Source organism: Berghia stephanieae, chromosome 12 (genome assembly GCF_034508935.2).
Source record: "Berghia stephanieae isolate SIO BIC M18660-M18661 chromosome 12, UCSD_Bste_1.3, whole genome shotgun sequence".
Classification (NCBI taxonomy): domain Eukaryota; kingdom Metazoa; phylum Mollusca; class Gastropoda; order Nudibranchia; family Aeolidiidae; genus Berghia; species Berghia stephanieae.
In genome coordinates this window covers 3,740,364-3,761,310 of record NC_088371.1, presented here as the reverse complement: position 1 = coordinate 3,761,310, position 20,947 = coordinate 3,740,364, and the positions used below count along the sequence as shown (strand labels likewise).

The 20,947-nt window shown below is 35.6% G+C and overlaps 1 protein-coding gene across 3 annotated transcripts in view; it reads left to right on the top strand.

Moving 5' to 3' along the window:
• LOC144957965 (protein timeless homolog) overlaps positions 1–20,947 on the top strand; it is a 56,187-nt gene that overhangs the window by 34,187 nt on the left and 1,053 nt on the right. For 2 of the 3 annotated variants that reach the window (XM_078889528.1, XM_078889530.1), the window contains 12 exons: positions 511–689; positions 1,323–1,467; positions 2,180–2,387; positions 7,980–8,208; positions 9,391–9,511; positions 10,051–10,127; positions 11,080–11,346; positions 14,076–14,261; positions 15,159–15,227; positions 16,605–16,720; positions 17,197–18,424; positions 20,389–20,553. In XM_078889528.1, the coding sequence (XP_078745654.1) occupies positions 511–689; positions 1,323–1,467; positions 2,180–2,387; positions 7,980–8,208; positions 9,391–9,511; positions 10,051–10,127; positions 11,080–11,346; positions 14,076–14,261; positions 15,159–15,227; positions 16,605–16,720; positions 17,197–18,424; positions 20,389–20,553 (2,990 nt within the window). The remainder of the gene's footprint in view (positions 1–510; positions 690–1,322; positions 1,468–2,179; positions 2,388–7,979; positions 8,209–9,390; positions 9,512–10,050; positions 10,128–11,079; positions 11,347–14,075; positions 14,262–15,158; positions 15,228–16,604; positions 16,721–17,196; positions 18,425–20,388; positions 20,554–20,947) is intronic. The other variant, XM_078889529.1, reaches the window with a different exon arrangement.

Below are 20,947 nucleotides of genomic sequence, written 5' to 3'. Positions count from 1 at the left end.
TTCGTACAATAAGAAAAAGACAAATGCAATTTTTAGGGCACCTAAATCGACATAAATATATTGAACATCTTGCTCTCACAGGACTGATAGAAGGTAAAAAGAGTAAAGGTAGACCAAGAAAAACATATTTTAATAGTTTGAACAGCTGGGTGATAAAGAAAGAGAAGAGTAATATTAGTTTTCTGAGGTTATCTGATCAGAGAGATGAATGGCGTACCATGATCACTGATGTCTGGCACAGACTTGGTACTTGAAGAAGAATAAGAATTATTATTATTATTATTATTATTATTATTATTATTATTATTATTATTATTATTATTATTATTATTATTATTATTGTTATTGTTATTATTATTATTATTATTATTATTATTATTATTATTATTATTATTATTATTATTATTATTGTTGTTATTATTGTTATTATTATTATTGAAATCATCATTCTCATTCTCATGATTATCATACAATTACAGCCATTGTTGTGTGTTTCTTTGTTCCGTCCAGAGTTGAAGCCATGCAGAGAATCCAATCAAGTCTGAGGTCGGCCAATGTCAGGGAGGCCATGGCTTTACTCAGGGCGGCCAGGGATGTGTGGCCGGAAGGAGCCATATTTGGTACGGATGCTGGCCGGCCGGATGATGAGATTGAGACCCTGAGAACCATCTTCATGGCTGATCTACCACGTGAGAAAATGATCCTTAACGCATTATCACACACTGGATTGGGTTCCTGACCTCCCATAGTGGGCAGGGAGGCACTTACTGTGTCTTCTATCCCCCTATGTCTGTTTTCCAACATGCTTTCTGTCTTTGTCTTGGAATGAGATCAATTGGTTTTCTCCTGGCCCTGGCCGGATACCCTGGCTAAGAGGGAAACAGTCAAATGTATAGTTATTGTTTTGGGAGATGAATTTTTTTCCCTTGTAAATCATCTCTCTGTTATGCACTGTATTATGTTTTGTTTACATGTTATATATGATTTGTAAACATTTGAGTGTATTCCTCTTAGTTGGGACCTGTGCTTGTGTCTGGATGAGACTTTTAGGTGATCTCAAACTTAGTACTTTCATAGTGTGCTCTTGGAATCTACATCTGTTTCCTATTTGAACCAATTCCCCTTTGTCTTACCTTTTCTTGGGTGATTTAATTGTAATTCTAGAACTTTTTACTATCCCATCTTCTTCCTTTTTACTGGCGCTGATATGACTGTAATGTGTTGCAAGCTCCGTAAAACCCTTAAAAACAATAAATCACACTTCCAAGTAGATTAGAACCAGTATTATTCCCTGTTTATATTTATATATAATTTTATGCCAGGCCCCCCATCTCAAGACATCCAAAACGACGACGACGGCGGTAACGGCGATGACATTGAGGATGAAATGAATGAAGAGTTACAGGACGAGATGGACGATGTAAGGAGGGATGAACATTGTTTCGACTTCAAAGTCTTCATCAGCGAGTAAGTGGAAGTTGACATCAGACTAAGATATACGGTGGGGTAAAAAAACAAAACAACCCAATCCAAACAAAATGTGACCCACCTTGTCGATCTGGTATTTTGTGGGAATGGTTTGGATTATGGAATTTTACTTTGAAGTCAATGAAATCATTGGGGGACAGACAGCTCAGTTGGTAGAGCACTCGCTTTATATAGGGACGGAGATCAATCCCGGGTAAAGTCCAGTTTTTATTCTGACCCCCCCCTCACCTCCCTGTCTCCCTCACCTGTTCGCCCAGCAGTCTGACCACCACCACCCCCTCCTCCCTGTTCACCCAGCAGTCATTGGATAACTGGGTCTATAAATTCTGGTGGAAAGTACTTTGTGATAAGACTATTGTCAGTCTACAAAAATTTTATGTGATTTAAAAAAAATAATTTTAAAATGAACTGTTGGCTGAGAAAAATCAGACAAAAAAGATCAACGTGATTTTTGAGTTAAAATCTGGTTTTACTGGCATTATGGGAAGGCAACACTAATTTAGTGACGTGTTCATTTTAATGATGTGTCAATGACGTGTCTATGATGTGTCTATAACATGTGAATGACGTGTCTATGATGTGTCAATAATGTGTCTATGATGTGTCAATGACGTGTCTATGCTAAAATCAGATAAGTCCGTCTGTGTTTTTATTGTCAATTAATTTTTATGACTTTTATTATTTCCACCAGTTTTGCTCACCCTCACGTCATCAAGGCTTATGCCACTCTCCTCAACGAGTTTCCAGAAAATTCTGATGCTGTGAACCACTGCGTTGTCAAACTTCTCCATCGCCTAGGTCACGACCTTGGCTATGTAGGGATGATGTTTCAAGCCTCCATCTTTCACACCTTCTCCAAACTTTTCTTTGGGCCGCTGGCCAAGTTGGACCGATACAAGGTAGATGAGTTTTTTTTTGTTTTGATCAAATGTCAACGTTTTACATGTGTGGCTATGAACGGGACCAAGGTCGATCCCAGGCGCAGTCGAGATTATTTTCTGACCCCCCTGTCCATTCAGCAGTGATTGGGTAGCTGGGTTTGTTAGATCTAGTAGAAAGTACTTTGTGATAGACACGTATCCTATCCAAAGGATAGCAAAAAATTGCAATTGTCTGTTTCAGGCTATAGAGACCGGGTTAAACTCCGGCTCCGTGGGCCAAATGGCTCTGTGGGAGTCCTTGAGATATTGAGTCGCATGGTGAAAAGTTTTGAACAGAGATATTGACAATTTTAGTCCAGAGGTCAATTTTTATGGAAAATGAGTTCTCATCGAAAATCTTAAATCAAACATTTTTCTACATATTGATGAAATATTTTAATTGAATTCTACTCCTAAATATTTTATTTTAATTTTTTTTTATGAAGGTAATTATTATACTTAATATCAACTCTTGTCAACTTTGGAACCGATTTTCTCAAAATTAGGGATTCCCACCGTAGCCCATGCATATGACCATAACTTCATGAAAAATCACCCGATTTGCTTCAAATAAAGATTAAAATGATCAGGAGACATTCAGCTTTCAAAAAATGCAAAAAAACCACAAAAACGCAAACATAAATTTTCACCATGCGACTGATTATGTCAGGGACGCACACAAATTGATTTGTACATTTCGTGGATATTATCGATTTATCAAATTGATCTTTTTTTTTGGTTTGTTTTAATGTTTATAAATTGATATCTGAAAATGTGACAGGGTATTTTGACTTCTGTAAACCTTAATGATTATTATATGATTTGAGACGTGATGCGATGCGATATGATATGATATATGATACGATGCGATATGATACAATATGATATGACATGATGACTTAATGCCAATGATTATTTAGGCTTATTTAGATTACTCAATTAGTCACTGTAATATTTAGGTCATGTGTCCCAAATAGTCCAAGAATTATTTAGGTCATGTGTCCCAAATAGTCCAAGAATTATTTAGGTCATGTGTCCCAAATAGTCCAAGAATTATTTAGGTCATGTGTCCCAAATAGCCCAGGAACAGAGAGAAAAATAAAGTGAGTAGATGTGACTAATGTACTGGCTCATTTAGGCACCTCTCACTTTGGTTTTACAATGGTACAATAGACATTCTGTATATCATAACACTAATTCATCTAAAATTATAGACATTGTATGTACAATGGTACAATAGACATTCCGTATATCATAACACTAATTCATCTAAAATTATAGACATTGTATGTACAATGGTACAATAGACATTCCGTATATCATAACACTAATTCATCTAAAATTATAGACATTGTATGTACAATGGACAATAGACATTCCGTATATCATAACACTAATTCATCTAAAATTATAGACATTGTATGTACAATGGTACAATAGACATTCGTATACATAACACTAATTCATCTAAAATTATAGACATTGTATGTACATGGTACAATAGACATTCCGTATAGCATAACACTAATTCATCTAAAATTATAGACATTGTATGTACAATGGTACAATAGACATTCCGTATAGCATAACACTAATTCATCTAAAATTATAGACATTGTATGTACAATGGTACAATAGACATTCGTATATCATAACACTAATTCATCTAAAATTATAGACATTGTATGTACAATGGTACAATAGACATTCGTATATCATAACACTAATTCATCTAAAATTATAGACATTGTATGTACAATGGTACAATAGACATTCGTATATCATAACACTAATTCATCTAAAATTATAGACATTGTATGTACAATGGTACAATAGACATTCCGTATACATAACACTAATTCATCTAAAATTATAGACATTGTATGTACAATGGTACAATAGACATTCCTTATCATAACACTAATTCATCTAAAATTATAGACATTGTATGTACAATGGTACAATAGACATTCCGTATATCATAACACTAATTCATCTAAAATTATAGACATTGTATGTACAATGGTACAATAGACATTCCGTATACATAACACTAATTCATCTAAAATTATAGACATTGTATGTACAATGGTACAATAGACATTCTGTATAGCATAACACTAATTCATCTAAAATTATAGACATTGTATGTACAATGGTACAATAGACATTCGTATATCATAACACTAATTCATCTAAAATTATAGACATTGTATGTACAATGGTACAATAGACTATCCGTATATCATAACACTAATTCATCTAAAATTATAGACATTGTATGTACAATGGCACAATAGACATTCCGTATATCATAACACTAATTCATCTAAAATTATAGACATTGTATGTACAATGGTACAATAGACATTCCGTATATCATAACACTAATTCATCTAAAATTTAGACATTGTATGTACAATGGTACAATAGACATTCGTATATCATAACACTAATTCATCTAAAATTATAGACATTGTATGTACAATGGTACAATAGACATTCCGTATACATAACACTAATTCATCTAAAATTATAGACATTGTATGTACATGGTACAATAGACATTCCGTATAGCATAACACTAATTCATCTAAAATTATTAGACATTGTATGTACAATGGTACAATAGACATTCTGTATACATAACACTAATTCATCTAAAATTATAGACATTGTATGTACAATGGTACAATAGACATTCCGTATACATAACACTAATTCATCTAAAATTATAGACATTGTATGTACAATGGTACAATAGACATTCTGTATATCATAACACTAATTCATCTAAAATTATAGACATTGTATGTACAATGGTACAATAGACATTCCGTATATCATAACACTAATTCATCTAAAATTATAACATTGTATGTACAATGGTACAATAGACATTCTGTATAGCATAACACTAATTCATCTAAAATTATAGACATTGTATGTACAATGGTACAATAGACATTCCGTATATCATAACACTAATTCATCTAAAATTTTAGACATTGTATGTACAATGGTACAATAGACATTCCGTATATCATAACACTAATTCATCTAAAATTATAGACATTGTATGTACAATGGTACAATAGACATTCTGTATATCATAACACTAATTCATTAAAATTATAGACATTGTATTACAATGGTACAATAGACATTTGTATACATAACACTAATTCATCTAAAATTATAGACACTGTATGTACAATGGTACAATAGACATTCCGTATATCATAACACTAATTCATCTAAAATTATAGACATTGTATGTACAATGGTACAATAGACATTCTGTATCATAACACTAATTCATCTAAAATTATAGACATTGTATGTACAATGGTACAATAGACATTCCGTATATCATAACACTAATTCATCTAAAATTATAGACATTGTATGTACAATGGTACAATAGACATTCTGTATAGCATAACACTAATTCATCTAAAATTATAGACATTGTATGTACAATGGTACAATAGACATGCCGTATATCATAACACTAATTCATTTAAAATTATAGACATTGTATGTACAATGGTACAATAGACATTCTGTATAGCATAACACTAATTCATCTAAAATTATAGACATTGTATGTACAATGGTACAATAGACATTCCGTATATCATAACACTAATTCATCTAAAATTATAGACATTGTATGTACAATGGTACAATAGACATTCTGTATAGCATAACACTAATTCATCTAAAATTATAGACATTGTATGTACAATGGTACAATAGACATTCCGTATATCATAACACAGTGATTCATCTAAAATTATAGACATTGTATGTACAATGGTACAATAGACATGCCGTATATCATAACACTAATTCATCTAAAATTATAGGCATTGTATGTACAATGGTACAATAGACATTCCGTATATCATAACACTAATTCATCTAAAATTATAGACTTTGTATGTACAATGGTACAATAGACATTCCGTATATCATAACACTAATTCATCTAAAATTATAGACATTGTATGTACAATGGTACAATAGACATTCCGTATATCATAACACTAATTCATCTAAAATTATAGACACTGTATGTACAATGGTACAATAGACATTCTGTATAGCATAACACTAATTCATCTAAAATTATAGACATTGTATGTACAATGGTACAATAGACATTCCGTATACCATAACACAGTGATTCATCTAAAATTATAGACATTGTATGTACAATGGTACAATAGACATTCTGTATAGCATAACACTAATTCATCTTAAATTATAGACATTGTATGTACAATGGTACAATAGACATTCTGTATAGCATAACACTAATTCATCTAAAATTATAGACATTGTATGTACAATTGTACAATAGACATTCCGTATAGCATAACACTAATTCATCTAAAATTATAGACATTGTATGTACAATGGTACAATAGACATTCCGTATATCATAACACTAATTCATCTAAAATTATAGATTTTGTATGTACAATGGTACAATAGACATTCTGTATAGCATAACACTAATTCATCTAAAATTATAGACATTGTATGTACAATGGTACAATAGACATTCTGTATAGCATAACACTAATTCATCTAAAATTATAGACATTGTATGTACAATTGTACAATAGACATTCCGTATAGCATAACACTAATTCATCTAAAATTATAGACATTGTATGTACAATGGTACAATAGACATTCCGTATATCATAACACAGTGATTCATCTAAAATTATAGACATTGTATGTACAATGGTACAATAGACATTCCATATATCATAACACAGTGATTCATCAAAAATTATAGACATTGTATGTACAATTGTACAATAGACATTCTGTATATCATAACACTAATTCATCTAAAATTATAGACATTGTATGTACAATGGTACAATAGACATTCCGTATATCATAACACAGTGATTCATCTAAAATTATAGACATTGTATGTACAATGGTACAATAGACATTCCGTATATCATAACACAGTGATTCATCAAAAATTATAGACATTGTATGTACAATTGTACAATAGACATTCCATATAGCATAACACAGTGATTCATCTTAACTTGACAAGTCTATGCAATAGTGCAATGGACATGCTATAAGACTTAATTCATCTAAAATGGACAAGTCTATGCAATAGTGCAATGGACATGCTATAAGACTTGATTCATCTAAAATTGACAAGTCTATGCAATAGTGCAATGGACGTGCTATAAGACTTAATTCATCTACAATTGACAAGTCTATACAATAGTGCAATGGACGTGCTATAAGAATTAATTCATCTAAAATTGACACTGGCTACACATTGGTGCAATAGACTCTCTGTATATGATAACACGGTGATCATTCTTAAATCGACGCTGGCTGAATAGTAATTCTACCAAAAACTGATGGCCCTGTGAAAAGACAAGTTTGTTTTTTGTTGTTCCCTTATATATGAGTCACATCTACTCACTTTATTTCTTTCTCCATTTTACTGGCTCATTTAGCCACCTCTAGCCCAGGAACAGAGATTGACACTTATCATAACTATTTCTTTTTGGACAGGAACTGAGAACCTTTGCATGCTGGGTAGTGCGACAGTTCAGTCAGGTGGCCTCTGTCAACAATAAAGTGTTTGTGGACATTTTGTTTTGGAAGAGCAAGACAGAAGCGCTTGCCATCTCGGGCGACTACGACTTCAGACCAAAGAGTAAAGCGAAAGTGGCGTGGTCCGAGCACGATGCGGAAGAATTGGCGTGTTTGTTTGAAAAATACAAGGATATGACGCATCCAGGTTGGTGGTTTTTTGTTGTCCTAATCTAGCATTGTATTCTCATGCCCCAATTAATAATGATAATAATAATAATAATAATTATAATGATAATAATAATAATAATGATAATAATAATATTGTTAATGATAATAATAATAATAATAATGATAATAATAATATTGTTAATGATGATGATGATAATAATAATAATAATAATAATAATAATAATAATAATAATAATAATAATAATAATAATATAATAATAATAATTATAATAATATTTTATGGCTATGATAATTATAACAGTATTAATATGTAATTTAACAAAAAATAATAATAAATAAAAAAAATAATGATATCATAATGATAATCATAATGATAATCATAATAATAATTATAATAAATATTTATACAACACATTTAATCCATTCCCCATCCCCTATTGATAATAAATGACATTTATATAGCACATTTTCTAATATTATATAATGCTCAATATTCTTCAATGGAAATTGAGTACAATCGTGATGCTCATCCAGGTCAAACTATTTGTCAGCTCATGTTTGACTTCATGTAATTTCCCCTGTGATAGCTTATTTAGTTTTGAATGTATATATAATGGTTTGTGAACATTTTCGTGTTTTCCTCTTGGTACAGACCTGTGTTTATGTCTGGATGAGACTTTCAGGTGATTTCAAACTAAGTACACTGGTAAGGTGCTCTTGGAATCTACATCTGTTCACTCTATTGAACCATTTCCCCTTTATCTTTTTTGTGTGCTTTTCAATTGCCTTCAACAGTCGTTACGTTACTTCCCTCGCAATGATGCATAGTAACATAGCAACTGGTTCTAAACTATCGGAACAATGGCGGATGATCTTATGAAATATTTCTCCAACGAGCATAAAAATGTGTCCAAAAGAGAAAAACATTATAAATCTGATCATGTTTTGAATTTTATACATTCTGATCACATGACACGTGAAAAAGTTCTAGCCAGTGTGGAGAATAAAAACTAATGATTTTCTTTGTTTAGAACCAAGCTGCTCATTGCTGGGCGACGTGACATCAGACTATTGAATCCTATTGTAAATCTGTAATGTTTTTATTATCCCCCATTCTTCCTATGTTGTCACAAGCACTATAAAACCCTAAGATCAACAAGAAAACAGACAGTTATGCCATCCCATTTGTCCTTTTCAGAGTTGGACACGGTACAGTTAATCCTCCAAGAGCTAACGTCTGACCACAGTCGAGTTCAAGTCCTGAGGGAACTCAAGAACCAGGGACTCATTGCCAGTGCCAAAGATGTCAAGAGAAAAAGGTGAACTTTTTTTATCTTGTTTTACACTTTCTCCTTCCCAGACACTTCCAGGAATTTTCCAGAAACATCATACCTACCCAAGTAATAGGGACTTAATAATACAATGCCACAATACTGGTTCCAATCTCCTTGGAAGTGTGAAACCTGTCATCCAAATGACTGGATACATACCTCATACAACAAATTTTTTTGGTTTCAGAGTGAGGGCAACTTATTTTCTATCCTAAATAAATGCTGGTCGTCAATCAAGACGATCCATCATCCATCGTCGTCCTTTGACATCCCGTAATCGTTAGAATCTGCCTTGACATCGTCCTTTTACGTCCCGTCATCGTTAGAATCTGCCCTGACATCCTTCCACCTTGTGATTCCATCTGTAAATTATTCATTGTTGGTCCTCTGGAGGACTGGTTCTACACTTCCAAGGAAATTGTAAGTGGAGGAGTGGCAGGTATGATGTCACGAATTTTGTACTGTTGTTTACAATAGCAATAGTTCCAGGCTGAAACAACAAAATTCATTTTACAATTTTTCCACAGTGGTCGCAAGAATCAATGGACAGAGGATCAGATTCAACAACTCCGTGATGCAGTCGAGTTACACCGAGAGGCAGATGGTAAGATCTCCTGTAGAACTGCTTACTTGAACATTTTAAAATTCTTAATTTTTTGGAGACAAATAAAGTAGTCGCCAAAGTTAACTTTAAAAATCAATAATTTATCCTCACATGGTTTAGGTAAAACTTCTGGCATCAACTTTCAATTTGAATAAGTTTTAGAGATGCTCATGAAGTTATGAAATTGGGGCCAACATTTCTAATTCTACAAATTTTTTGTAAAAGTAGGCAGATCTGCCTGTGTGTCATTTCCACAACTTATTCTTGGCTGCTTTTATTGTAATTATAGAATATCTTTTCACCATCCCATTTTCTTCCATTTGACTGGCGCTGAAATGACCTAAACGTGTTGCAAGCGCCGTAAAACCCTTCAAAACAAACATTCACTTCTGCCTTGGCAGGGGGGTCCCAAAAAATCTCTACCACACTTGGTAAGGACCCTGGCGTATCGGTTTGTGATTGAACTGAGCTTTTGGAATTCCTGATGTCACAAGCACCACAAACCTTAAAACAAAATAGAACGTCATAATGTCAACATTTCGAACAGTATTAAATTCCTTCAATCTAATGTTTGATAAACTGAAATCTGTTGCAATCTTATAATGTAATTCAATTGCTTGCTACCCTTTTGTTAGGATGCTTGAAGATTGTTAGATTGAAGTCTAGAATTCATCCTGGTTCCTGTAGCATTGAACAGACAATTAATATTGCCTACCACCCTATGGATAGGATCTCTGAGTCTAATGACATTATTAGTTTCCAATGGAAATGATATAATTCTAATTTATTTGACCAAGGAGAGTTTTATTATCATTTAATCTCTCATCGTTTGTTTCTTCTAATTTTTTATTTGGCTGCATTTTGAATCGAGCAAGTCAATGACAAATTTTGAAAATTCTCCAAAGTCTTTCAGTTAAAGACTGATTTTATCCTTTGACCTTTCTTAACCCAGACCCGATGGCAGCCATCTTGGGTCAGCTGACCTTTGACAGGAAGAAGCCAGCAATCGTCAAAAAAATTGTAGAGCTGGGCTTGGTTGGGGACAAGAGTGAGCTGAAGAGGAAACCTGGAACTAAACGGGGAGGAGGGAGGAAGAAGGGGGAAGATTCTTCCTCTGAAAGTGATGATAGCAGTGATGATGATGATGATGACAACAATAATGATGATGATAGTAGCAACGATGAAGGGGAAAGACTCTTCCCTGAAACAAACAAACGAGGTTGGTGAATTTCTGGTTTAAACACTTTTAATGTTACTCTGAAGGGACTGAAGTCCCAGCCATGGGTGGATCTCTGGTTTTACTTTATGTTGTGTCAGATATGGAGTTAAGAGCTGACAATCAATCAAAATTTGAGACGTAAATTTGTAACAGTTTTATTTTTGTAAGAAACGTACATATGATCAAATTAGGTTACAATTTATCACTTTTAAAGCATATTAAAGTGACATTTCACAGTGATCTTGTGGTTTGGATGACATTTGAATTTTTTCCCAAAATGGCAGATCTCAGAAATGTTGTCCTCTGTGGCTTAAAGAATCAATGGATCAAAATGAATCGAACAGCTTAACATGGAACGTTTTGGGCTCAAAGTCTCTCTTCAGGCAATATCAAAAATAGTTGAAACGTTAATAAACAAAGTCACAATCGTATTTCCCAACTAGACCTGCCAAGAACCTCAATATAAATAAGTAAGGACATTCACATTATTCTGCCCATACAATCGATTCAAATGATCGTATGGACTGGAAAATGTGAATGTCCTTACTTATTTGTGACGTCGCGCGACGGTTTGGTCCGGAAAGTACATTTTGGACATTTGGACCTTTTGGTATGTCTGAATAGATCATTCTTTTCTCTTTAATTTGATACCTGTTTCATTAATGTATCATATTTTTTGGCCGAGTTATACAAGATTGAAATTGGAAGGTTCCTGCTAATCTCAGATCCAAAATTCAGAGAAATTTGCACTTAAAGATTGTACTCAAATCACCATAGCAACGGCATGTTATATTTCAGCTATCGTAATGAAATTTGGCATGCGCATTATATAGCATGTGACTAAGATGTGTATAAAATTATATTTAATTTGGTCCATCAGCTTTTACACAACACTCGTTTTTGTAATGACGATATTTTTGTGAATTGACCTTCGAGTGAAAAAATAAACCCAACAAATAGCACTCATACTTTTATCCATTTTAACAGTGCAATGTTTATTTAAAGTTAGCTGTGATATCGGCACTATTTCACAAGATCTGCAATTCTGGAAAGTCTTCACAAATTAACTGGCGAAAGTAGCCGAGGCATTACAGTCGATTGACTGAAAACCCAAAGGCCGTGAGTAAGTCAGACAATCTAACACTTCAAACTTGAAACAAAGGAATGGAAATAGTGTCAACTCAACCATGATTTCTCTCACTCAATCGATGTGTTCAAATTTGATTGAGCTATTGGCAGGGGGGGGGGGGGGGGGGTGGAGGTTGTGGTAACAGCTCTTTGCACTCAGAAAGGAAAGAGTCCTCACCCACTCGGTTTTTTTTTTTCTTTCAATTTCATCCTCCTCCTGCATGCCCCCCCCCCTGCCCTCTCTCTCCTCTTCCTCGCTTCTTTCCCATCTCTCTCTCTCTCTCTCTCTCTCTCTCTCTCTCTCTCTCTCTCTCTCTCTCTCTCCTCTCTCTCTTCTCCTGTTCCATCATTCTCTTTTTCATTTCATAATCACTCTCTTCATTTTGTCTCATCCCATTCACTATAGCTATCTCTTTCTATCGGTCTGTCCATTAACTCTTTTCTGTTAGTCTTCCTCTCCCCCCCCCCCCCCCCCCCCCCCCCCGTCTCTCACTCCTTCTCCTTTACCGCTCGCCCTCTCTCTATCTGCTTCCTCCCTGTTCCAACAATCCCTTTATTTCCATAGTCAATCTTTTCATTTTATCTCGTCCTCCCGTCCTGGTAACCATCTATATCTATCTGTCTATCCACTCGCTCTTTATTTTATTCATCCCCACATTCCATCCTCCCATCTCCAGTCAACACTCGTTCAGCGAATCATTCGAGGCAAGCGCACGATCACGCTCACGCCCACAACACCACAATCTTTTCGCCTCTGACGAGCTCAATACAATTATCGGCCGAATCTAACAAGTTGAATTATTCATTTGAAGAAATATCTCATAAAATTCAGTTTATAATGAAGCAAGATTTTGAATTTCTTGCAACATCAACTCTAACAACAATCGTGCAGCGTAAGCGGCCATTTTGCATAACTTATGACCATGTGATCCCGAGGACCAATGAGAGAGAAGGATTCAAGGGGTTTTCCGTTGGTAACTATGCAATGGCCTACTTCTGTTTACATAATTGGAATTTGACTACCCTCTTTCGGGGTTATAATTTGACCACAAGATGGGGTCAATGGGCTAAAAATAACATTGCGAAGGCAGGAATGGAGTTCCCCTTTGAGAAAAAGTTATAGGTTACCAGATTGGCGTCCTTTTGCTGAGCTTAAAGAGTCGTCAACGAACGTCAAAATGATCCCTCTTTCAATGGGTGAAAACAGGGTATACTCTCTTTAAAGATTAAATTTATATACTTTAAGACTGTTTTTAATGAAAAAAGTACGATTTTATGATAGAAAAATACCTTAAAAAGTCAAAAATTGAAAAAACGCATTTTGACTATTTTAGTCACTTTTCAAATATAATGGCCGTTTTCTCAGTTCAGCTAGATGTACCTTCCGGACTGAACCGTCGCGCGACATCACATTTTATATTAGCTCTAACCAACATTTTCGAGCACTCTCGTACCTGCAAGTACCCACCAACACTCATAAATATATATATATATATATATATTTAACTCTTTATTTATCATAATATTTGTGGTAATTTGCATTTGGACTTGGTCATTAATTCCATTTTTTCCAAACTTTTCCCTTTTTTTATAACAATCAGAGAAAAAGAAAAAACATTCAAGAAAAGGCAACAAAGACAACAGCAATGAAAATGATGACGATGATGATGATGACGGTGACTACCACGAAGGTGACAGTGACGATGATGTGGATGAGGATGTCATGTTGTTGGTTCGCCAGTCGGTGTCGGGTGTCGGAGATTACATCATGAGACTGGTTGAGAACGGTGAGTGGGGGGAGAGGTGGGGGGGGTGGGGGTTGGATGTGGAAACCATTTGTAAATATGGACATTATTATCAGTATTCGGCTAAATCAGCCTTTCTATTGTCTCTTAAGCTTTTTTATATTTTGTCTTTGTCTGTTTAAAGTTTTTTTAGGTCATGTGACCACTGTGGTAGTATAGAATTAGTTGTAGTTTATATCATTGTCATGTGTCCAGAGCTATGTCATGTAAGAAAATGGATTCTTTACATTATTGTTGTTCTTCTTCTTATTATTATTATTATCATCATTGCGGGTGGTTGGATGGGAGCATCACCCTTGAATCATATACCTATGATGTTCGCATGGGTGTACGATCCGATAGTGATGTCGTTTCTTCTTCTCTTCACTAGCCTATCCTGCTTCTTTGGTTTGTGATTGTATTTTTGACAGGGGATATTTTTTTTTCTGTAAATCTTCTGCCTGTTTGTTCTTGGTTATTTATAATTTAGCTTATGATATCTTTAGGTTATGATTTTGATTTACATTTGTACTATTTTTGTTAGATTGCTTGTTTTTTTGTTTCAGCGGTCTCTCATATAACCTCAATTGTGTTGGAAGAGACCTAAAGCAACAACAAACAAACAAAATATTATCATCATTATTTTTATTGTTTTTTTTTGGTGTTATTATTCTTTTATTATTTAGTCATAATCATCGTCATTATAATCATCACCAAAAGCATCATCATCGTCATACTTGTCCATTTCGCACATAGCACAATATATTATTTTATTCAACTGCATGTCCTGTGTTGTCCTACTGCCTATATCCGTCATTCACAAATCAACCCCCCACCCCCCCCTCACCATTCCTGTCAATTCTCTCTAAATTCCCCCCCCCCCCCCCCACACACACACAGGCTACAAGGACCAAATATCTTGGATACAAAGTTGTCTACGTAACGTGGCTGAGGACAGAGACGAAGGAAGTACGTTGATTGTCAATTTTATTCTCCATCTTATTGTTTAAACCTTAGAATATAAACACTTATATAGCACATTTCCATGGTTGTCTGAATGCTCAATACTGCTATGTGGACTACTGATACAACACTCGACTTCTGGGTGGGGTACATACTGTGTCTTCTATCCCCTTATATATGTTTTCCAACATGCTTTCTGTCTTTGTCTTGGAATGAGATCAATTGGTTTTGTCCTGGCCCTGACCGGATTCTCTAGCTGAGAGGGAAACAGTCCAATGTATAGTTAGAGTTTTGAGAGATGATATTTTTTTTCCTTGTAAATCATCTCTCTGTTATGCACTGTATTGTTTTGTTTACATATTATATATAATTTGTAAACATTTGAGTGTATCCCTCGTAGTGGCGACCTGTCCTTGTCTATGGATGAGACTTTTAGGTGATCTCAATTTAAGTACTTTGATAGTGTGCTCTTGGAATCTACGTTTCCTATTTAAACCAATTCCCCTTTGTCTTCCCTTTTCTTGGGTGCTTTAATTGCAATTCTAGAACTTATTACTATCCCATTTTCTTCCTTTTTACTGGCGCTGATATGACCTTAATGTGTTGCAAGCGCCGTAAAACCCTTAAAAACAACATAACACTCACCTTTGGATTGGAGGGTCCTGGATTCGAGTCCCTCCTCTGAGCAGGACATAGATGAGTTCGTGGAATGTGAGTAAAGAGCCTTTTCTAAGGACTCAACAATGCACTGAGCGAGGCTAGAACCCAAGACCTTCTGATTGGAAAGCAAGTGACATACCACACCACATAGCTGCACTACAAATTCAACTTTATTGATAAAACATAACAATGATTACTACATGGCGTTCCAAGGCCTAAATGTTATAGCATCATCTCATCTCTCTGTACACATCTGCTAAAACACTCCGATCCCAAAATGAACGACTGATTAATGGTCCCACATGTAAACTATCTCTAGCTGAAAAATCTCTCTTTCAGGACCCCAAAAGTATGGAACAACCTTAGACAAAGAAATTAAAAGGCAAAACTGAGTAAATCAGTTGTAGTTTGTTGATTATGAGTTTGTCAAGTGTGAACTCAACGATCAAGTTTTGATGGATTTTGTTTGTGTTTACAATTTACACTCAGACTTTATTGTAAACAATGTGTATAGAACTAAAAGAAATGAATTTGGTTACATTTTGTATTGGCTTTTACTTCCTATTTCAGTGTGCATCGAATTTGGTTACATTTTGTATTGGCTTTTACTTCCTATTTCAGTGTGCATCGAATTTGGTTACATTTTGTATTGGCTTTTACTTCCTATTTCAGTGTGCATCGAATTTGGTTACATTTTGTATTGGCTTTTACTTCCTATTTCAGTGTGCATCGCCACTCCTCTGGTTCCCCTGACGGAAGAAAACGAGACGGCCATGGAAGACGAAATCTTCCTCATCTTTCTGCGTTCAATCGGGATAACTCCGCCGGCCAATGAACAGGTTTCTATGTGTAATTTTTATCACAATAGATATAAACACAGGTTGCACATTGAGTTTTATTTTATGTTATTGAATCATTTGTAACAATCGTGCGTGCACTCTTTTTGAAGTGATGCTGGGCTGCTAGAAGCTGTAAAAAGTCATAAACATAAATGAATATAACAGCTTCAAAAAATAACAAAATACCAAACATGGAAAAGAAATATCTCTGTCGTCTGTCTGGAATTTACTCATGTATTTATGTCTGTATTGTTTTTGTTGTTGGCTGAGGAAGGGTTTTGAGCCTGAAACGTTCTGTGTTTGGTATTTTGTTCTTTTTTGAAACTGTTTTATTCATTTTTATTTAAGACTTTAAGAGTTTTACTTTATTAGGATTCTATTGTAATAAGTCAAAAAAATTTTCTCACCGTCCAATACTCAACACGTGCTTGGTGACGGCATTGCAAATCATTGGGTCATTTTTTGATTTCTTTCAGGAAATGTTCTGGAGAATTCCCAAAGAATTTACAGCCTCTGATCTGAGAACCGTCGTGGAGGGTTTGAACCATGATGAATCGGGACTTGCCTCAAACGCCGAATCGGCTCAGGCTGTCGTGACACGAGTTTTTCCAGCAGGAATTAACGGAGAATCGTCCAATTCCAGACCAGACAAGAAAGAAAGGAAGAAGAAAAATAAAGACAAAGCTGAAAAGAAGAAGAAGAAGAAAAAGGAGAAAGAAAAAAGGAAGAATAAAGAAAAGAAAGGGAGAAAAAGGAATGATAAAAATAAAGTGAAAAGAAGGAAGTCTAGAGATATGAGTGGAGATGATGTTGTATCTGATGGTGGCAACAGTTTGAATGGTGACGACGACGACAACGACATGATTCAGCCAGAGGCTTTTAATTTTCCTGGCGTTGGAAAGAAAGAGAGAGATGAGGATACGAGTGATTCGGGTTTGGATCCGGAAATCGAGGCCAGGGAACAGGAGAGGATGAGGACGGAGAAGGGGGATGGGAAGGAGTCCAAGGTCAAAGGTAAACTGACCACGCAAAAGGAGAGAAAAGATTTGTTGAAAAAGATTCAGGAGAAACGAAATAAAAGGAAAAGGAAAGACGATGAAGTCGCCGAGTCCCGGATAGAACAGAATGGAGTTGTCTCCCTGGATGACCCAGATCGAGAGAGTTCTGGAGTGAAAAGAAAATCCCTGGCAACGTCGAGTCCATCAGAGAAGTCAAAGGCCAAGGGAGATAAGAAGGGGAAACGGTTGAAGGTTTTTGATTCGGACTCGGACAGTGACATGAATTTGGATCTGTCCACAGGTGGACAGTCTGAGCAGGAAGGTGATGACCCTTCACCTTTGACTGGAAAAACCAAGAAACGGATTTTGGAGTCGGACAGCGAACATGAGACAGAAATGGACAAAGTTGTAGATGGGAACGCTTCATGGACCAAACACAAGGGTGATGATGATGGGGATAAAGATAATAATGATGATAATAATGATGATGATGATGATGGAGGAGGGGAGAGAACAAGGAGATTGAGTAAAGGGAGAAAAAGATTAAAAATGATTTTATCCGACGACAACGACGACGAAGACGTGGATAGTGATGAAACAGGGGATAACAAAATGGATGATGCTGATGTCTTACCCAAGGAACAAAGAGAAATAGACAGTGATAAGGAAAACACTGTAGATGAATTGCCATCTTCTCATCAGACAGGTAAGACACATCAGACATCTTCATTATCAAGACTCAACAAATTGATGGTGGGTGAAATGTTGGATGCTGGGTGGGGGTCCTGACCTCCCATAGTGGGAGGTACTTACTGTGTCTTCTATCCCCTATGTCTGGGTGGGGGTCCTGACCTCCCATAGTGGGCAGGGAGGTACTTACTGTATCTTCTATCCCCTATGTCTGGATGGGGTTCCTGACCTCCCATAGTGGGCAGGGAGGTACTTACTGTGTCTTCTATCCCCTATGTCTGGGTTGGGGTCCTGACCTCCCATAGTGGGCAGGGAGGTACTTACTGTGTCTTCTATCCCCTATGTCTGGGTGGGGGTCCTGACCTCCCATAGTGGGCAGGGAGGTACTTACTGTGTCTTCTATCCCCCTAAATCTATTTTCCAATTTGCTTTCTGTCTTTGTCTTGGAATGGAATTACTTGGTTTTGCCCTGGCCCTGGCCGTAGTACGTGGCTGGGAGGGAAACAGTCAAATGCACAGTTATTGTTTTGGGAGATGGTATTTTTTTCCTTGTAAATCATCTCTCTGTTATGTATTGTTTTAGTTGTTATTTTGAATGTATAATGTAAGCATTTGAGTGTGTTCCTCTTAGTGGGATCTTGTGCTGGTGTCTGGGTAGACATTTAGTGTGATCTTGGAATCTACATCTGTTTCCTTTATGAACCATTCCCCTCTGTCTTACTTATTCCTCAAGTCCTTTTAATTGTAAATCTAGAATCTTTTCACTATCCAGTTTTCTTCCTTTGTATTGGTGCTGATTTGACCTTTAATGTGTTGCAAGCACCGTAAAACCCTTAAAAACAAAAACAAATGATGGATCCCCTACCCCCCTCCCCTCTTGACCGATGGAGTCTTCATCTGCCCACATCCTTGCCATCTCTTCTATTGCTCTAAATCTCTCCACCTTTAGGAAATATTGTGTTCTATCACCAGCAATGTCTGATTCACACATTTTAAAATACAAATGACAGAATAAAGTGGAGCTGATGATTTCCCAGCAGAAATTTTAACAAGAAATGAAGAAAAATGCCAGAAGACGATAGAGAATAAAAACTTTGCGGCAATGGGGATTCAAACCCATGACCCTACTGTTACTACAACTCTGCCTGGCAGGTTATGGGTTCGCTGCAAAGTTTTTATTCTCTATTGTCTTCTGTCCCTTTTCTACTCCCTTCATTTCTTGTTATTATCAAAAAAAAAAAACATCTGTGCCCGCTCCACTCACTTTTCCTAATGAAAATCCACCAGAAATTCTAGACATTTCATCACGATTACATTGAAAGTGGTGACAATTTCACCAAACAGGACAAAACTGCTTTTCCATAAGTGTAGTGTTACATGAAGAATCTATAAATTGTGTAAACATCTGCAGTGGTGGTTCGTAAATGTCTTGTACAGATTTATGCGTTGATTGTCAACTTTAATTTGATATATCAGCCTTTTTTTTTATATATCAGCCTTGTGTTTCATAATTATGGCAGTTTTTGCATTGCTTGCGGCCGCAAAAAAATCGCAAAATATCACTGATTTGCATTGCAGCTGCAAAATCAGCAATTTATTTAAAATATTTAAAAAGAAGAATTTTTTTTTCTTTTAATTTGATAGCTTGTGTAGAACGTGACAGATAATTAATCAAGCGTAGTTTCTTTTTTACTATCTCATTGTCTTCCTTTTTACAGGCGCTGTTATGACCTTACATTTGTTACAAGCACCGTGAAATCCTTAAAAAGAAACAAATACCTTTCTCTTTCATGAATTAATTATGGGTTTTTAGGAAATTTAATCGCAAATTTTGCTGTTTTTAGTTTGCAAAATTTGGGATTTTTATTTTTTTTTCCAAAAACCGGCATGTCAGTCTATTAAATTGTCTACCCTCTCCCTTCATCATCCCTTCTCCCTTCTCTCCCCCTCCCCCTTCATCACCCCCTTCCTTCCCCCCAGCCAATTCCACACAAAACCTAGATGACAGTCTTCATCTACGGTTTGATGACAGCAATGATGATGATGATGACGATAAGGAGGAAGTAGAAAATTTGAATGATAAAGATGACGACAAAGATGGCACTGGCAGGGATGAACTGCACAAAATTACCTCCCTTGATAAAGGTGAAGAAAACAAGTTTTGTCTTTTGTCTTTCCTGGAGTTTAATTTTTTCTTTTTTTTTTTTTTTTAAAGACTGTTTTTAGCCTCCGTGTCAACTGTCAGCATTTAGTGAGTAGAAATGACACCTGAAATCAAGGACATCCTTTTGTTGACATGTCAGATACACAAAGGATATACGGATAGTCTTATTCAAAAAGAACAATATTTCCTGTAACTTACTTACTCACTCACTATCCACTGACGTTGGCTGCCCGCACTCTGTGATGACAAATGTCTGCCCATTCCTTTTGTCTGTTGACGTCTGTATCATACAACTCTCTTCCATTCATATCCGTCTATTCTAGGATGTTCCTTGTATAACTAGACCTTGGTCTTCCCCTTCTTCGTTCCCGTCCA